This window comes from Pteronotus mesoamericanus, unplaced genomic scaffold (assembly GCF_021234165.1).
Source record: "Pteronotus mesoamericanus isolate MK-2021 breed Mesoamerican mustached bat unplaced genomic scaffold, CSHL_Meso_final contig_27, whole genome shotgun sequence".
NCBI lineage: Eukaryota > Metazoa > Chordata > Mammalia > Chiroptera > Mormoopidae > Pteronotus > Pteronotus mesoamericanus.
In genome coordinates, this window is record NW_026555115.1 from 17974218 (window position 1) to 17993072 (window position 18855).

Sequence of the window (18855 nt, forward strand, 5' to 3'; positions counted from 1 at the left end):
TTTTCATATTTTCTTCTGTGTTTCTTCTACGTAGCTGTCATTATGTTGGGTTGGCCCAAAAGTTCACGTTTTTTTTTTTCCATAAGATGGCTCTAGTGTGGCTTAGTTCATTCAAAATAATTTTGTTAGATTGTATTGTGACAGTTGTCATATCACTGTGCATTTAAAAAAAGACTGGCTGGTGTAGCTCGGTGGATTGAGTGCTGGCCCGCGAACCGAAGGGTCACCAATACGATTCCCAGTCAGGGCACATGCCTGGGTTGTAGGCTGGGTTGTAGGTGCAAGAGGCAACCATACATTGATGTTTCTTTCCCTCTCTTTCTCCTTCCCTTCCCCTCTCTCTAAAAAGCAGTACAATCTTTAAAAAAAAAAAAAAAAAAGAACATCAAAATTGATGAATTTTTGTGTAGCCATTTTAGTATTGAAGATGGAAGAAAATAAGCAACATTTTTGGCATATTATGCTTTATTTTTTCAAGAAAGGTAAAAATGCAACTGAAACACAAAAAATGATTGTTGCAGTATATGGAGAAGGTGTGTTGACTGATCCAACATGTCAAAATTGGTTTGTGAAGCTTTGTGCTGGAGAGTTCTCATTGAACAAGGCTCCATGGTGGCTTAGACCAGTTGAAGGTGATAGTGATCAAATTGAGGCATTTATTGAGAGCATTCAGTGTTATACTACACAGGACGTAGCCAACATACTAAAAATATCCAAATATATAAAATGATTGGTGAAAGTGAAAAATGTATCTTTTATTTTATGGAAAAAACTAAACAGACTTTTTGGCCAGGCCATATCATGTATGCAGTTTTTTTATCTTAATTCATTTCACATACAAACTAAAAATGGTGTTGTTTCACATATGTCCATAGAGTAATTCACATAAACCTCCCAACAGCCCTGTGAAATTCCCATTTTACAAATGAGCAAACTGGGTCACAGAGAAGCTAAGCAATATAAATTTGTTTATTTCTACTTTTTTTGAATACTTAGACTACTGTGTGCTAAACACTAAGCTAAGTGTCTTACCCATTGGTGAGGGCAGTCAGCTAATCAGTGGAGGAATGCAGGTTCAGACTGGGTCTCCTTCTGGAGCCTGTGCCATTAACCACAATGCTCCCCTCCAGGATTCCTTCAGTGAGGTACTCTGTATTTTCAGGAAACTGCTATCTGCATGATTGTTTAACAAATGACTTTGTGATTTTTCTCCAGATCGTAAGAACAGATCTGAAAGAGCTAAGGGATTTCAATTTGGATGGTGCCCCTTATGGTTATACTCCTTTCTGTGATAGCCGAAAAGAAATGGATGGCTACAGGTTCTGGAAATCAGGGTACTGGGCCAGTCACTTAGCTGGGCGGAAATACCATATCAGGTAATGAAAAGGAACTGCTCCTAACACTGTTTTTTAATTTTCTTTTCTTTAAATTAATTTTGTATATTTGAAACTGAATAAGTAATATATTAATACAGTTCATAAATAAAAATAATTAAAAACATACAGTGAAAAAAAAATCTTAATACTCTTCCACCTAGTTTTCATTCCACAACAGATAACTTCCTCTGCTAATGTACTATATGCCCCACAGAGTTTTTTAAATTTTTACATAAACAACAATTATGACTTCTTTGCACAAAATATGAATTCTTTTTTACACAAAATATACCATCCTATTTATAGTTTTATGCCTTGCTTTTTTTTTAACTTAATATCTCTAGTGAATCTTATTATATATATAGAGAGAGACCTTACTCCTTTTTATGTCTACATAGTATTCCAGTAGTGTTATTATATTTACAGTCTTTTGCTCGGACATACATTGTTGCACTGAATAATTAAATACATTATTTTGTATATTTCAGTATACCTGTAGGATAAATTTCTAGAAATATAACTCCTAGGTCAAACCATATGTATGTGTTTGATACTTTTCTGATGAACACTACATTATCTTCTTTGGGCAAAGTGTGATTTGGAAGATTTGGAGGGTTGGGGACCTGTAGGAAACAGCACATAACAGAGATAAACATTGGGATATGGTCATATTATTATTAAACTTTGTTTTTGGTCCAAAAAAATAACTCTTGTTTTTTCCCCTGCAGCATTTAAAACATCATCAGGATATTTTTGACTAATGGTTATTGAGCAGTTAGTATAGCTTTTAATACCCAACCTGTTGACATTGGCTAGAAGTCTTTTGTTCAGAGATTACATTATTTCTTTTGAAAGGCAATTAAATAAGGAAAAATGACAAACAGCTTGTGGTGGCAGAATATGGGTTTTGTAGTAATTTTCTTAGTCATCTTTAAGTAGCATATTACTAATCCTGAGGTCCACCATCAGGCCTCAGCTCACCTTTTCAAAGAAAAGCCAGAATGTTTGCCCATTAACCTCTTCCATTATAAAGTGGGCTTCCTTTTTATGCCATAATCCATGGTTATAACAGATGAATCTTCTCTATCCAGTGCACTGTATGTTGTTGATCTGAAGAAGTTTAGGAAAATAGCTGCTGGTGACAGACTCAGAGGACAGTACCAAGGTCTGAGTCAGGATCCTAACAGCCTTTCAAATCTTGATCAAGTAAGCACCTGTTGTTTTTTGTTTTTTTGGTTTTTTTTTTTGTTTTGTTAACACTTTCAGTCATGGGTATACCATGTTGTGTCAGAAAATGGTGTATTATTTTCTTCTCTCTTCACTCCTCTGTTGGGACAGTGTTTTGTTTCTTAATGGGAAGGAATTTTGTATTTGTGTGTGTGACATTTTTATTTGTCCTCAAAAGAAGACACACCAGTGAAAAATGTCAAAGGCCTAATAAGAGGGCTTTGCTCTGAGCCATGCTGTCCTCTAAGTGATGTTCCCTGTCCCGGTAGTAGCAGTGCAGGTGCGGATGGCATCGTCTCCTGCCCTCTTGTCTTTTGTAAGAAACCTCAGTTCTTAATCAGGCCGCATTCCAGCTCCTTTTCCTACTGCTCAGAGAGTGAGCACACCTGCTTTGTGGCGGGCTACCAAGCAGGATCCTGTGAACAGCTTGCCATCTGGATGCTGCCCACATGGAAGTCAGCAGGAACTCCTCTTTCGGCACAGAAACTCTTGACAAAACGCTGAAATGGTGGCGACCTCCACTTATATTTTTGTTATTAATTTCTATCACATTTGTTCTATGATCTGAAATGAATTCTCTGTGATTTAAGGCATTGAAGATTACTGAGATTTGCTTTTTGACTCACATATGGTCAGTTTTGGTAAACATTTCATCTGGTTTTATATTCTATAGTTGTTAGGTGTAATATTTTTGTATATGGGTTCATTTATGTTTAGCAATATGTTGTATGGTTTTTGTCTCTTTTCTATTAGTTGTGGAGATAATTGTGTTAAAATAATTTTCTTTACTGTAAAATCTTTGTTTTTGGTTTTTTCAAACTTTGCGTTATGTGTTTTAAGACTACATTTTTGAGTGGCCAGAAACTTAGAAGTCATATTCATATTTCTGACAAATGAAGCTTTTATTATCTCTGGTTATACCTTTCTTTTTCTTTTTGGGTCTTAAATTGTGCTTCTTCTAATATTAGTGCAACTACATTACTTTTCCTTTTGGTTAATGTTACATTATATTTTTTAAAATCCTTCTATTTTCAATTTTTCCCTATTCTGATGTTTTAGTTCTGTTTCTTACAAATAACTTGTGTCTGTTTGTTTTTTCATTGGGTGTGACAATCATTTAATTTGAACATTTAGCTAATTTATAGTTAATGTAATTACCCGTAAGTTTGGCTTTTCTATGTTACTCCTACTTATTACACGTGTTCTGTATTTTTTTCTCCTTAGTTTCTTTTAGATTGAGAGTTTTTATAATTTCATTTTCTCTCAACTAGCTTAAGCTATACACATTTTCACAATTCTTTTTAATGATTATTCTAGCAATTATAGTATTATGCATTTCTGACTTTGCAAAGGCTAATATTAATTGGTTTATTTTACTCACCTACCACACAGTGCAAAACTATCAGAACAGTACTTCTCAAATTTTGGCTTTCATAAAAGAATCACCTGGAGAACTTACCAAAGCATTAATACCTGGGCCCCATTTGCACAGGATGATTCAGTAAATAAATGGTTGGGCCCAAGAATCTTCATTTCTCTCAAGTGCCTTACTGCAAGTCTGCGTACCACATTTGAAGTAGCACTGCCTTAGAAACTCATTAACTCCATATATCCCAACCTAAATGCCTGTTGCCTTGTATTTTAGATCTCTCTATATTTTAAACCTCAGAAAAAGTTATTATTCTTGTTTAGTATACTCAGCATCTATTTAGATTTAGATTTACTCACATAGTTAACCCTTTTGGTTAGATGCATTCTTCTCTGTATTTCTGGGTTTCCATAGAGTCATTTTCTATCTACCTGAAGAATATCCTTTAATTTCCCTTAGTGTGAGTTCATAAGTAACAAATTTAATTGTGGTAAAATATATATAACATAAAATTTACTATTTTAATCTTTTTTTACTGTACAGTTCAGTGGCATTAAGTACATTCATAACGTTGTGTAACTGTCCATCTCCAGAAATTTTTAGTATCCCAAGCAGAAACTGTATACCATCCCTTTTCTCCTCTTCCAGGCCCTGGTAACCTCTATTTCATTGTCTGTATGAATTTGCCTATTCTAAGTACTTTTGGAATTAAAGGGTGTTTTTCTTTTTGTGTCTGGATTATTTCACTTAGCATGTTTTCAAGGTTCATTCATATTGTAGCATGTTTCAGAATTTTCTTCCTGTTAAGACTGAATAATATTTCATTATATGTATATACCATATTTTGTTTATCCATTCATTTGTTCATGGACATTTGATTTACTTCCACCTTTTGACTATTGTGAATAATGCCTCTATGAACATTGGTGTACAAGCATCTATTTTAGTCCCTGCTTTCACTTCTTTTCTGTACATCCCCAGAAGTGGAATTGCTGGCTCGTATTGCTATTTGTGTCTTAGGACAATGGAACATTTTATTGTGTCAAACTCAAAAGGTTTCCTGGGACAAAAGCTTCAAAGCATAGAGGACAGTTGGCTAGAAAACATGTGGATGTCATCCATTTGGGATTAGGCCTCAGCAGACAAGATGAATTCAGTTTCCTTTAAGCAAAACTGAAATATAAGAACCAAGCTCTATTTTTAGTTGACTTTAAAAGATAGTAATATTTTTTTTCTTAGAATTGCCCTCATGGTGGAAGTTCTAGGTGCAGGCTATTTGAAAGTGTTAAGCTAAAGATTTTTAGATGCTTATTATGGGTGGATGTTTTATGGATCCTCTAAACTTTGTTGTTTTCAAAACACTGTAAATATTTTAGCTTCTCCATTTTAGCTTACCAAAAAGAATTTTGGTAAAGGCCTTTATATTTCTAAAAATTTGTGACTGGCACACTTAATGTTATGAACAGCTAACATTACTAATTTACTATGTATTTATTTATATATTTATTTTTACCAAACAGGATTTGCCCAATAACATGATCCATCAGGTGCCAATTAAATCACTCCCTCAAGAATGGCTTTGGTGTGAAACGTGGTGTGACGATGCCTCTAAGAAAAGGGCAAAAACTATAGATTTGGTGAGTTGTCTGAGCTTCTTGGTGGTGTCTTAGTCCAGGGGGGTGTGTCACTAGATAATTATTAATACACGGATTCTTGTGTAGTCTTTCTCTGCAATTGCATAGCCTAGGGACTGTCGAACATCTTACAGTAAGCAGACCTTTTTGTGCTTGCAGCAGAAAGCCAGTCCTCTAGTGTCTGATGAGGCTGTGTTCACTATTTACAAGCAGTGGAAGTACTACTTTTGTTTCTGCTAATCTAGCATTTGGTTCCTCAGTGGTATTCTTTTTGTCCAGTTAGAACTTGAAACAGAAACACCTTTGAATTCTATGTAATGTTCCCTTTCTTCAGCTCAGCTGAAGTATGCCATTTTGGTTTTCACAGTGTAATAATCCAATGACCAAAGAGCCCAAGCTAGAAGCAGCAGTTCGCATTGTCCCAGAGTGGCAAGATTATGATCAGGAGATCAAGCAACTACAGATTCGCTTTCAGAGGGAGAAAGAAACAGGAGCACTGTACAAGGAGAAGATGACAAAAGAACCACCCCAAGAAGGTAAGGACAAATTTTGGCTTTGAGGAGGTATTTCTTCACAGTACTGACTTCTGTTCATTGCAAAAATGACAGAATAATGAATAAAAGGAAAAAAAATCACTTAATAATCCTTCCATCCCGACATTATCCAGTGTATATTTTTCACTTTCCTTTTTTAGTTTGGCCATCTAAACAGTGGTATTTATTAATGTAGTTGCTGCCCTTTTCTTCTGTCCCCCCACCCCTTCTTTTTTTTGAGAAAGGGTGCTTTCATTGTGATTATTGTTACTTCGGTTCATCAGTTTTATGATGCATAAATAAAAACCAAACATGATATTATATTGGAATCTCTTACCAGATTCCTTGGTGTTTTCATTAAATCTATCCAGGCACTAGTGAATGAACACATTTAGGATTGACAATGTATTTGTATTTAATTTAGGCTAAGAATAGAGAGGTCTAAGTCTGCATATAGTGCTTTTCCTACTATGTCTATATCTTTAATGGTAGCCAGTTGAAACAAATCATTAGAATACAAAAATGACCTTTTGTATTAATAAGCTGGACTCTATAACATTTATTCAGCTCAAAACTAATTTTAAAAAAGCAGTCACAGAACATGGTTCTTGAGTGATTCGCCTAAATATCTTAAAGACTATATCATGATATTAAATATTGCAGCTAAAAGTTTGGATAGTTAACATAAAAATAATTCAAATTCATTAGTAAAACCTCACAGATTTCCATAAATGAGCAAAAAATGTAGACTTACTGTTCAAATAAGAAGAAAACAAATAATAAATGAATTTGAGGAAATAGTAATGAGATTAAAGTAATCCACCATTAATATGTACTACACAGAAAAATATTCATACTCATGAGGCCATTGTTGGGGAGATGGTGGTGAAATTGCCTGGGTCTTCCTGTGTATTATAGCAGTCCTTGTTAAAAAGCTGTAAATCAGTCATCAGGCACAGTTAAAATGTTTATACCTCAAAAATTTCTCTCGTAAATTTACCTGAAATAATTTAACATATGGAAAAATGTTATATACATGGACAAATTATTTTACTAATATTTATAAACCAAAAGCGTTGAAAAAAATTTAAACATCCAAGCACAGAGGATGGTAAATGAGCTACATAGGAATATGTTTATGTGTTATTAAATTTAAAAAAAGGAGAATCCTGACAAAAATGTGCATTTTATTGAAAGCGAGTACTGTTCTTTGCAAACAGTTCACATTAAGTAGGGATATGTTGATAGTTCCAATGTAAAAATCAAAATGTCTTCTTTATTTTGTTTTTGCTTTCAAACAGACCAAACCAGAGTTTCTAAAAATTTTAAAAGAGAGATAAAATGCAGAATTGGGCACAAACAATAGGTTACAGTACTAGAAAAATGCCCACTCTCTGTTTTTATAACTTGATGACAGTCCACTTTCTCTTTAATGATTCTCTTTTTCTGTAGGACCTCAGAAACATGAAGAATTATGATCGTCAGAGGATAGGAGATTGCACCATTTGAAAAACACTTTTTATATTAAAAGCTAGTTTTTTCTGATCTGTCTGTACAACTGCTGATGAAGTGGCTGAGCAGGTGTGCCCAGATCCTTTTGATGCTGAGCATTTGACTTTTGATTCCTGCACATTGGTGGGCTGTGGGTCTTTGAAGTTGAGGCTTTCTTGGATTTGTACCTCAGAGGATGGTGAGTGGCTGATCTTTGAGTACTCTGTAAAGAGCAGTCTTCTAGCCCAAAGGGAAAATAGCAAAGGCAGTGGGAGCAAAACAACAAACTGAAGAGCGCACAGGTACCACATTGTCATGGGAGCAAACCAGCGAGAGCCGCCACTCTTCGTCGCCTCTGTTGACTGGCAGCAGAGTCCAACTGCAGCCTGCATTATGTGCAGGAGCTTTGTCCAGCATCTACAGCATCTCGAGGTTTATGCCAGTGTGCTCCTGTGCCCTTCCCGCATTCTTCCCCTAACATTACACCACTGTTGAATTGAGACCCAGCCATCAGTTTGTGTCTTCAGGATTGGCTCAGAATAAACAAATTGTGGGCATCATAAGGGTGGTTTAGGGTGAAGGTATGGGAAAACACCCAGGAGCAGGAGGGCTCTGGGGTGTTGCAGGGGGTGGTGAGGAAAACCAGAAATTTGCTGTTCTTTTTTATAAACCATCAGCACCATTGTGACTAATTTGAAATGAAAACATTATTTTGATTCCCCACCCAACTTCACTGAATATTTTAGGTAATTATTTTGTAAATAAGTTTTCTATTTTTAAAGTATTTGCTTTTTCTTTCCACTTTCTAAAGAAATGTTGTTATGGATTTCTTTACTGGATATAGCCATAGTAAGGCCTCTAGTGACACATCGTGGAGGCTGAGGGCTACCTCTCCTCCTCTGAGGATTTTTCTCTCTGAGACACAGGAAAGTTGGCTTTGACTTTTCTTTACAAAAGGACTCAGATTTGAGAGCAGCAGAGGTGTGAACAGTGTAATTCATGTGTTTTTTTTTTTTTTTTAACACTGTTCCATATTTCTTTCAGCTTCATGCTGTGGGTGGCCTTTGACTTGCAGAAATTCAGCACTCCACCAGTCCTAACTCTACCCAGTTACATCTTGAAGCCACGTTAGCCCTTTAGTCATGGCTTTTTGTGTTTCTACCCAGAATGGCCTGGAGCAATGTGTCCTGGTGAATGGGCAATCCTGGAAGACTCCCATGAGGAGTGTTCTGGTATATGGCTGGTCTGTGGGGTGCAAAGTTCCAGGTTGTCCCCTCACCTTCCCTGAGAAAGCAGAAGGAGTGCAGCTGCGAACTCTCATGTTTGCCTGCTTTGTAAAAATAGGAGGTGTGCAAATGGACACCTAAATCCTCACTTTTCTAAGCCAGGTAACATTAATCTTCAGTCTTTTAAAAAAAAAAATCAAAGTTTTATAACATTTCAAACAATTTATTTTTTCCATATTCACATGCAAAAGTTAGCTTAGGAGTCTCTCAAGCACTCTGATGGAGCTTTTGAGCTTGCTTCTATAATTCCATTAAAAATTGGGGTGGAAAGCTCAGAAGATTTTTAGATAAATTGATCCATGACTAAAAAAGGTCCCTCAGAATCACTGCTGTTGACCAAGGCTGTAGCATGAGTTCCCGCTGCCCAGCTCCTCACTGGGTCAGAGCAGATAAAGATATATAGAATCCATGAGAGTGAAAAATGTTTATGCAGCTTCATCTTTGAGTTATTTAAGTTTTTCTAAGTCTTCTGCTGCTGCCACTTCTGTTTACAAACATGGGCAGAATTGTGCATTTCCCCAGTTTATTTTCTGAGAGATTGAGCAGAAAATACCAAAGTCACTTTTTAAATGTTGGTTCCCTTGGGACATGAACCAGACTGCCTTTTCCTTATGTCTTTCTGCCAGGTCTCTCGTACATATTTCATGAAAGGTACAATGTGAAATCTGTTCTCTGTGTGGTATGTATGTCCTCATGGCCCTTGTTTGTCACCACCCCAAACAAGGTCTTATTAATAGTGTAATCTAAATATGCAAGATCCAGCTTGCTTCTGAAATGGCCTAGGGCCCTCCTTCACTTTCCAGTAATTGTTGATTCAAGTGGCATAAACATCTTTCAAAACTACACCCTAGGAAATGATGTTCCCACTAAAATTTGGCTTTGGTCAGCTTTGTTGACTCTACTGTGTGAAAGCAAATTGTGACCGAAAAGACAGGTAGAAGAGACTTTTTTTCCAAGATGCAAAGATTGATTACGTTGAAACATCCAAGCTTCTGGAAACTGATCGCAATGCATTGTTTTTAACCACCATTTGTATGTAATGTTTTTTTCTTCTCTCTCATTATGCCATAATAGAAAATTTTCTTCCTGAATCAGTGTCAGAATGATATGAAATAATGTGACATGCCAGAATACCCATGGGACAGTGTGACTTTTTATGTTCCATGAACAGTGATTTTTGAGATCAAAACCTATGCACACAGCCTGCTGCTAGGGCTGTGGGTGCATTCCTATGTTGTGTTTTAAAACTGTACTCAATACCGACACACTGAGAGTGATGGCATGTTTATTTTTCATAAGATTGATAAAGTGTTGAATCTGTCAAAATGGCATTTCAAATTGAAGCAAACAGATGTTTGCCTACCCACTAAGTGTGCATGCCTTGTGGTTGGCTGATGTATTGTGTGAACACAGCTCTTGGGAGAACAAAGATTTTTCATACAGAAAGAAATGGTTTCCAAGAATGGAGCTTAATTTACTCTGCTGTCCTTTAATTCCTCACATTCTGAACCATGTTAAAGCTTTGCCTGAGTGAACAACTTTAATCTGGTTGTGGGGACTAACCTGGATGAAGGGCTGAAAGCTAGGGATGACAGTGTAGTTTTTGGAAGAGACTGGGCCCAGCGATAGGAAGGAAGGAAGGAAATCTCAGTTTCCTGTAGCTGGGAATTTACTTCACTGATGCCATAATTTGGAACTGGTCAGACACCACCCTCGTAGCAGTGAGTATAAAATGATTCCTTTTCCCCCACATGTCCCCTGTAAGGACTTAAAAATGGTCCTTTTCTAATATTGTCATGAATGATTAATAGAAATAATTCAACTAAAGAGTTACAAAGGAATATCTAGTCCATTTTTCTGAATAAAATGTTAGTACTGTGGTATCAGATTTCAGGGAAATGTAAATGTTTTGGTAGAGCCACCTAATGGAAACTTTCTTGGTAACACAAATGGAGGGTGCATTGTACAAGTTATTTAAATTTATATATCATGTAATTTTTATAATTAGTTTTTTAAAATATTTGATTTTATAAAGGGGAAAATTTGGGGGATAATTAGAGTTAATTAACTTACATATAGCTGTCATGTGTCTAGTTTGGTGGGATAATATTTTTAATTTAAATTCATGTTTCCTCTGCCTTGATGTGAGGAAGGATCTCTATCAGGACTTTGGTAATTATGTGATTGAATTCAAGCCAATTAGACTCATTAAGTGGAGTCATCATTGATATTTCAAAGAATCTCTGCAGGATACCAGTTTCTCTTTTATTATTTGGTCTTTGATCTCTTGATCTGATACAGAAGGGACACTTCTGGGTGTCAGTGAGACAGTGCACTAGGTAAAGGATCCCTCCCCCTCATTTATGCTGACAATTTATGAAAGCAACCACAAAGTCAGTTTTAAACAGCTGCATGCTCTCCAGAAGTAGTTCATAAGGTTTAAACTCTCTAGTGATGATTTTGCCAGCAGGAGGCCATCTCTTGAGTCTTTCCCAATTACTTAGCAACAATAAAAGCCAAATGTAGAAGATTTAATTAAGTAGGATAAAAATTAGAGTATGAACTAAGGCATTGCCTTACTTGTAATGATTTAGGTTTCCAAAGCAATGGGCATAATTTCTTTTCAGAATGAAAGTGTCAGAATACATTAACCTAAGGTCAACAATTTGAGAAAAGATTGTCAAGTACCATGTTTTCCAAACAGTTATCCTTGGTAATAACAATGTAAGCATAGGAAAACAAAGAAAAATGTTAGAATTTAAAAAGAACTGTGTACCTAAAAAGAAAATCCTTCTTGATAAAAACTATTCTATTTTATTGTCATTCTTGTCTATTAAATGCAACATAGGTTCAGGTGCTGTCCTTGCTTGGGAACAAGCATTTGGGCTCAAATGTCTGCAGAGCCCTCGGCACCCAAAGTGAACTGTGAATGAATTTCCTGCTACTGTAATGAAAATAAGGTCTGGTCAACACAATAAACTTTTTTTTCTTTAAAACTGTCTGGTCATTCAGTTTTAAGTTTAGGAAGGGCAGATTGTTACAACTCAAAGTTGCACCCCTTTATCTGAAAAAAGCAGCAGCCCCAGACACTAAGGAGACCTTTATCTAAACAACTTCTTCATTTTTTTTTTTTTTAATTTTTCAAATACATTTCTCTCCATTTACTCACCACCACTTTCCCCTGCCCTCGCATCCTCATTTTTCTCCCTCAATCACTGCCCACCTGGGCTCTGTCCATGTGTCCTTCAAACATGTTCCTTGATTTGACCCTTCCCCTTTCTTCCCCCACTGCCCCTCTTCCCTCTAGTTTCTGTTGGTTTCTTTTTTCTTTCAATGTTGCTGGTTATATTTTCCTTGCTTGTTTGTTTTGTTAAGTTCCAATATGGGTGAGATCAAATGGTATTTGTCTCTCACCACCTGGCTTACTTCACTTACCATAATGTTCTACAGTACCATCCATGCTGTTGCGAAGGGTAGTATTTCTGCTGCATAGTATTCCATTGTGTAAATGTACCATAGTTTTTTGATCTCCTCATTTATTGATGGGCACTTAGGTGGTTTCCATCACGTGGCTGTTGTAAATGGTGTTGCTTTAAACATTGGGGTGCATAGGTTCTTTTGAATTGATGTTTTGGAATTCTTAGGGTATAATCCCAGCAGTAGAATAGCTGGGTCAAAAGCAGTTCCATTTTTAGCTTTCTGAGGAAATTCCAAACTGTTTTCCACAGTGGCTGCACCAGTCTGCATTCCCACCAACAGTGTACTAGGGTTCCCTTTTCTCCACAGCCTCACTAGCACCTGTTCTTGTTGATCTGTTTATGATGGCCATTCTGACTGGTGTGAAGTGGTATCTCATTGTGGTTTTAATTTGCGTTTCTCTGATGGCTAGTGATGAAGAGCATCCTTTTATATGTATCTTGGCCCTGCGTATGTCCTCCTTGCAGAAGTGCCTGTTCAGGTCCTCTGCCCATTTTTTAATTGGATTGTTTGTCTTCCTGGAGTGGGGTCATGGGAGTTCTTTATATATTTTGGAGATCAGACCCCCATCTGATGTATCATTGACAAATATATTTTCCCATACCATGGGCTCCCTTTTCATTTTGCTGATCTTTTATCTAGCCATGCAGAAGCTTGTTATTTTGGTAAAGTCCCATTTGTTTATTCTCTCCTTCATGTCCCCTGTTCTAGGGGACATATCAGTGAAAATAGTGCTGCATGGGATATCTGAGAGTTTCCTGTCTATGTTCTCCTCTAGGACTTTTATGGCGTCGTGACTTCTTTTATCCATCTTGAGTGTATTTTTGTGTATGATGTTAACTGGTGGTCAAATTTCAATTTTTTGCATGTAGGTGTCTAGCTCTCCCAGCACCATTTGTAGAAGTGGCTATTTTTACTCCATATTACGCTTCTTCACCTTTTGTCAAATATTAATTGACCATATACACATGGGTTTATTTCTGGGCTCTCTATTCTGTTCCATTGATTTATGTGTCTGTTCTTGTGCCTGTACCAGGCTGTTTTGATTACAGTGGCCTTGTAGTATAGTTTGATGTCCAGTATTGTGGTCCCTCCTGCTTTGTTTTTCTCTCTCAACATTGCTGTGGCTATTCGGGGTCATTTATCATTCCATATAAGTTTTTGAAATGTCCTTTGTCTGTGAAATACGACATTGGTATTTTAATAGGGATTGTGTTGAATCTATAAATTGCTTTGGGTACTATGGACATTTTGATGATGTTAATTCTTCCAATCCATGAACATGGTATAGGCTTCCATTTATTTGTATCTTCCTTAATTTCTTTCTTCAGTGTTGTAAAATTTTCTGTGTACAGGTCTTTTACCTCCTTGGTTAAGTTTATGCCTAGGTACTTTATTTTTCTTGTTGCTATGGCAAGTGGGATTTTTTTTTCCTGATTTCTGCTTCAGATATTTCATTGTTGGTGTACAAAAATGCCTTTGATTTCTGACTATTGACTTTGTGTCCTGCTGCTTTGCCAAACTCACTTATTAGGTTGCATAGTTTTTTGGTGGAGTCTTTGGGGTTCTCTATGTACATTATCAGGTCATCTGCAAACAATGACAGTTTTACTTCCTCCTTTCCAATTTAGATGCCTTTTATTTCTTTTTCTTGTCTGATCACTGTGGCTAGGACGTCTAATACTACACTGAATGGAAGTGGTGAAAGCAGACATCTTTGTCTTGTTCCCGATCTTAGTGGGAAAGCTTTTAGTTTTTGCCCATTGAGTATGACGTTGGCTATAGGTTTTTCTTACGTGGCCTTTATTATGTTGAGGTATGCCCCCTTTATTCTCACTCTCCTGAGTGTTGTTCTCATAAATGGGTGCTGTACCTTATCAAATGCTTTTTTACACCTATTAATATGGTCATGTGGTTTTGTCTTTCCTTTTATGTGATGTGTAACGTTTATTGATTTGCAAATATTGAACCATCCTTGCATCCCTGGGATGAATCCCACTTGATCATGGCGGGTGATCTTTTTAATGTATTGCGGGATGTGGTTTGCCAGTATTTGGTTGAGGATTTTAGTGTCTATGTTCACCAGTGATATTGGCCTGTTGTTTTCTTTCTTGGTTGTGTCCTTATCTGGTTTTGGGATTAGGATGATGCTGGCCTCATAAAATGAGCTTGGGAGTCTTTCCTCTTGTATTTTTTGGAGTAGTCTGAGAAGGACAGGGGTTATCTCTTAAGTGTTTGTAAAATTCTCCTGTAAAACCATCCAGTCCAGGGCTCTTGTGTGCTGGGATTTTCTGATTACTGTTCCCATTTCACCAGATGTTATCAGTCTATTCAGGCTTTCTGCTTTTTCTTCATTAAGTGTTGGAAGGTTATATCTTTCTAGAAATTTGTCCATTTCATCGAGGTTTTCAAATTTCTTGACATATAATTGTTCATAGTAATTTCTTACAATCTTTTGTATTTCTGAGGTATCAGTTGTCATTTCTCCTCTTTCATTTCTGATATTATTTATTTGGGTCCTCTCCTTTTTCTTGATGAGTCTGCTTAAAGGCATTTTGATTTTGTTTATCTTAAATTTTCAAAGAACCAGCTCCTGGATTGGTTGATCCTTTCAATTTTCCTTTGTGTCTCTATATTATTCAAATCTGCTCTGATCTTGTTTATTTTTTTTTCTTCTGCTTACACTGGGCTTTGGTTCTTATTATTTCTCCAGTTATTGAAGCTGTAGGTATAGTCATTTATTTGAAATGTTTCTATCTTTTTTAGGTAGGCCTGTGTTGCTATGAGCTTCCATCACAGGATTGTCTTCGCTGTGTCCCATAGGTTTTGGACTGTTGTGTTTTCATTTACATTTGTTTCCAGAAATTTTGTAATTTGTTTTTTGATCTCAGTTTTGACCCATTCTTTGTTTAGTAGTGTGCTATTCAGTCTCCATGAGTTTGAATGTTTTTGAGGTTTTTCCTTGACGTTAGTTTTTAATTTCAAGCGCTAGTGGTCTGAGAAAAAAACTTCTTTTGATTTCAATTTTCATGAATTTGTTGAGGCTTTTTTTGTGTCCTGTTGTATGATCTATCTTAAAAATATTCCATGTGCCTTTGAAAAGAATGTGTATTTTGGTTCTTTGGGATAAAAGATTCTATATATATCAGTTAACTCCAATTGATCTAATACGTCATTCACTTCCACAATATCCTTGTTTATGTTTCGTTTGGAAGATCTACCCATTGTTGACAGTGGTGTGTTAAAATCCCCTGCTATGAATGTGTAACTGTCTCTATCTTCCTGGAAGTCCACAAAGGTTTTCTTTATATATTTGGGTGTTCCTATGTTGGGTGCATTGAGGTTTACAATGTTTATGTTTTCTTGATGGATTCTTCCTTTGAGTATTATAAAGTGTCCTTCTGGGTCTCTTTTTATGGCCTTTGCTTTGAAATCTATTTTGTCTGGTATAGGTATTTTTACCCCTGCTTTTTTTTCCTGGCCATCTACTTGGAATAATTTTCCCTCCATTTCCCGTCAGTCTGTGTAGGTCCTTTGTTCTGAGTTGGGTCTGTTGTAGGCAGCATATATGTGGGTCATGTTTTCTTACCCATTCAGCTATCCTACGTCTTTTGATTAGGGCATTTAATCCATTTACATTTAAAGTTATTGATAGGTACTTACTCATTTTTTTTCCTTAGCACCTGTGTCTCTCTCTTTCTCACTCTTTTTCTTCATCTTCTTAAACCTTTAGCATATCTTGCAGTGCTGGTTTGGGGAGGTGTATTCTTTTAGTCTTCTTTTGTCTGGGAAACTCCTTACTTTGCCTTCCATTTTAATTGAGTGCCTTGGTGGGTAGAACAGTCTTGGTTGCAGGCCTTTGCTTTCCATGACTTGGAATATATCTTGCCATTCCCTTCTGCTTATATTGTTTCTCTTGAGAAGTCAGGTGATAGCCATTTTGGGGCTTCCTTGTATGTTACTACCTGTTTCTTCCTTTAGGATTCTCTGTTTGTCTTTGATATTTGCCATTTTAGTGATGATGTGTCTTGGAGTGGGCCTCTTTGGGTTCCTCTTGAATGGGACCCTCTGTGCTTCCTGTTCTTGTGTGGCTTTTTCTCTTCTCAAATTAGGGAAGTTTTCCATCATTGCTTTTTAAACAGGTTCTTTATCCCTTGTTCCTCTTCTCCTTCTGGTATCCCTAGTAGACAGCTATTATTACGTTTCAGGTTGTCCTGCATTTCCCTCAATGCCTCTTCATTCTTTTTTAATCTTTTCTCATGTTCTTGCTCTTTCTGGGAGCTTTTTCAACCTCATCCTCCAGCTTGCTGACTTCATCCGCTGCTTCATCTATCCTGCTTTTGAATCCTTCTACTGTGTTCTTCAATTAGGAAATTGTATTCTTCATTTCCTCCTACCTCTTGTTGATAGTTTCTGTATCCTTTTTCATGCTGATATAATTTGCAAAAAGTTCCTAATAGTTTCCCTGTAGTTTTTGGTAATTCTCTTTGAGCTCACTGAGGTCACTGAGCTTCCTGAAAACCATTGTTTTGAACTCAATATCTCATAGTTTCCTTGCCTGTCTTTCATTTAACTCTCTTTCTGGGGATTCCTCCTTTGGCTTCAATTGGTGGTGTTTCTTTGTTTTCTGATTATTTGTGAGACTCTTCTTTTTTGCTTCTGCTTCTTAAATTGATCTGTCTTGACTTCCTGACTTTGTGGTGGGAACTTCTCTGGTAGGACACTGCTTTTTATTTTCTTCCCCCTTCTTTCTGGATCTTTGATGATGTCAGCTGTTGACCCCATATGCCCTTAGGAAGTCTTTAAGAGACTTCCAGGAATCTACTGTTTGTGTCTGTCTCTCACAGTTGCTCATCTTGTTACACTGCCCTCCGCAGTCAGGCTTAGGCACCACAAGTCAGGGCCAAGTCCCTCTTGTGGGTAGTGTTATTGTGTCCTTTCACACTTCTGCCACTCATGGGAATGGTCTGCTTGAGCAAGATGGCTGCCGCAGTATAGGGGAGGAGTCAGGTCGGGGATTTCCCTTGCTACTCCCTCAGTTCTCCCCCCCAGCGCCTCCATCTCCAACCTCCCCACAAGCTTCTCTAGACCATTCTGTGTCCCCTTTAACCAGGGATCTACTATTTGTGGTTGCTGCTCTGTACTCAGCACTCAGGTCTGCGGAACATCAGGTGGGTGCAAAGCCTCCTTGAGGTGGGGCTATTGTATCCTTTCACTGCCGCTGCTGAGTGGAGTGGTCTGCCTGTACAGGATGGCAGCTGTGGAATCGGGGTGGGGGCGGCGGGTGGTGAGTTAGCACAGGGATCCTGTTCACCACTTTCTCAGTTCTTTCCCCAGAGTCTCCTTCCCCAATCTCTCCTCAGGCAGCTCCAGCCCACTCTGCCTCTGTCTTTGCTGGAGCCTGGTGTAAGCAGCTACTGCTACAAATTGCATTTAAATGGTTCTTTGTGTCTCTAGCCCCCTGATTCTGACAGCACTCCTATGCTTTTTGCAGCTGGCTGTTGTCTATGTGCTTCTTAGGCTCTGATACTGTAGGCTGGAGATCCCCACCTACGGCTTAGATCCCGCTCTTCTCAGGGGGATCCAACTGGCCATTTCAATATCCCTCTGGCACTGCTGCCCATGGACGACCAGCCCACTGTCTTGAGTCTACCGCACTCCTTACTAGTTAGGTTGTGTTAAAGTCCATTGCTCTGTCTGCCCGAGGTTTTAAGGCTCCTCTCTCAGTATTGTTCCATTGTTTTCCAGGTGATTTCTCCACAATTTAGTTGCAATTCCAGTTTGGTCCTGGGAGGTGGTCAGTGTGACTTCCACCCACTCCTCCACCATCTTGAAGTTCCTTTATCTGAACATCTTGTGTGGTGATGGAGCTGGGTCTAGTTGCAGCCAGGCCTCTTCTAGGCCTCCAGCCTTGGAGAACTGCCTCAAGCAGAGTTTGGCAGGCAAGCTGCCTCAGCAGCACCATAACTGGAAGGATAGCATGGGCTTTGTTTGTTTTGCAGATTCTCTGAGCTTCTACTCTGGGACTAGATTTGTAAATGGGGTTTCTCCTGACAGGTTCTCATGGGACACTGCAAGCTAATATAATGAATGCTCTTGCTGAAGTAGAGGTTGTGGAGGGGAATCTTCTGGCTATGAGAACACAACAGATGCCTCCTCAACAATGGTGGAAAGAAGGGGACTAGACAAAGAACATGTATGAATGACCCATGGACATGGACAACATTGTGGGAATTGACTATGAGAGTAGGGAGTGGGGGGGGATGGGTGGAGGGGAGTAAAGGGGTAAAAATTGAGACAACTGTAATAGAATAAACATGATTTATAAATTAAAAAAATAAATTTAAAAAGGAAAAAAAAAACCAAACAAAAAAAACAACAGATGCTTCCTCAGGTGTAGTTGAAGAGGGATTTAGCAGTCAGGAAAAGCTTCTACAAGGAAATGTTTAAATTGAAGCCTGA

At 37.7% G+C, this 18855-nt stretch overlaps 1 protein-coding gene across 4 annotated transcripts in view; it reads left to right on the top strand.

The window, feature by feature from the left end:
* The window catches only part of UGGT1 (UDP-glucose glycoprotein glucosyltransferase 1), a 161551-nt gene extending 149615 nt beyond the window's left edge, over positions 1-11936 (top strand). For 3 of the 4 annotated variants that reach the window (XM_054575075.1, XM_054575074.1, XM_054575076.1), the window contains 5 exons: positions 1216-1376; positions 2468-2582; positions 5493-5609; positions 5974-6142; positions 7592-11936. In XM_054575075.1, coding sequence (XP_054431050.1) covers positions 1216-1376; positions 2468-2582; positions 5493-5609; positions 5974-6142; positions 7592-7617 — 588 coding nt within the window. In that variant the 3' untranslated portion in view covers positions 7618-11936. The remainder of the gene's footprint in view (positions 1-1215; positions 1377-2467; positions 2583-5492; positions 5610-5973; positions 6143-7591) is intronic. The other variant, XM_054575077.1, reaches the window with a different exon arrangement.
* Positions 11937-18855: the final 6919 nt, after the last annotated feature.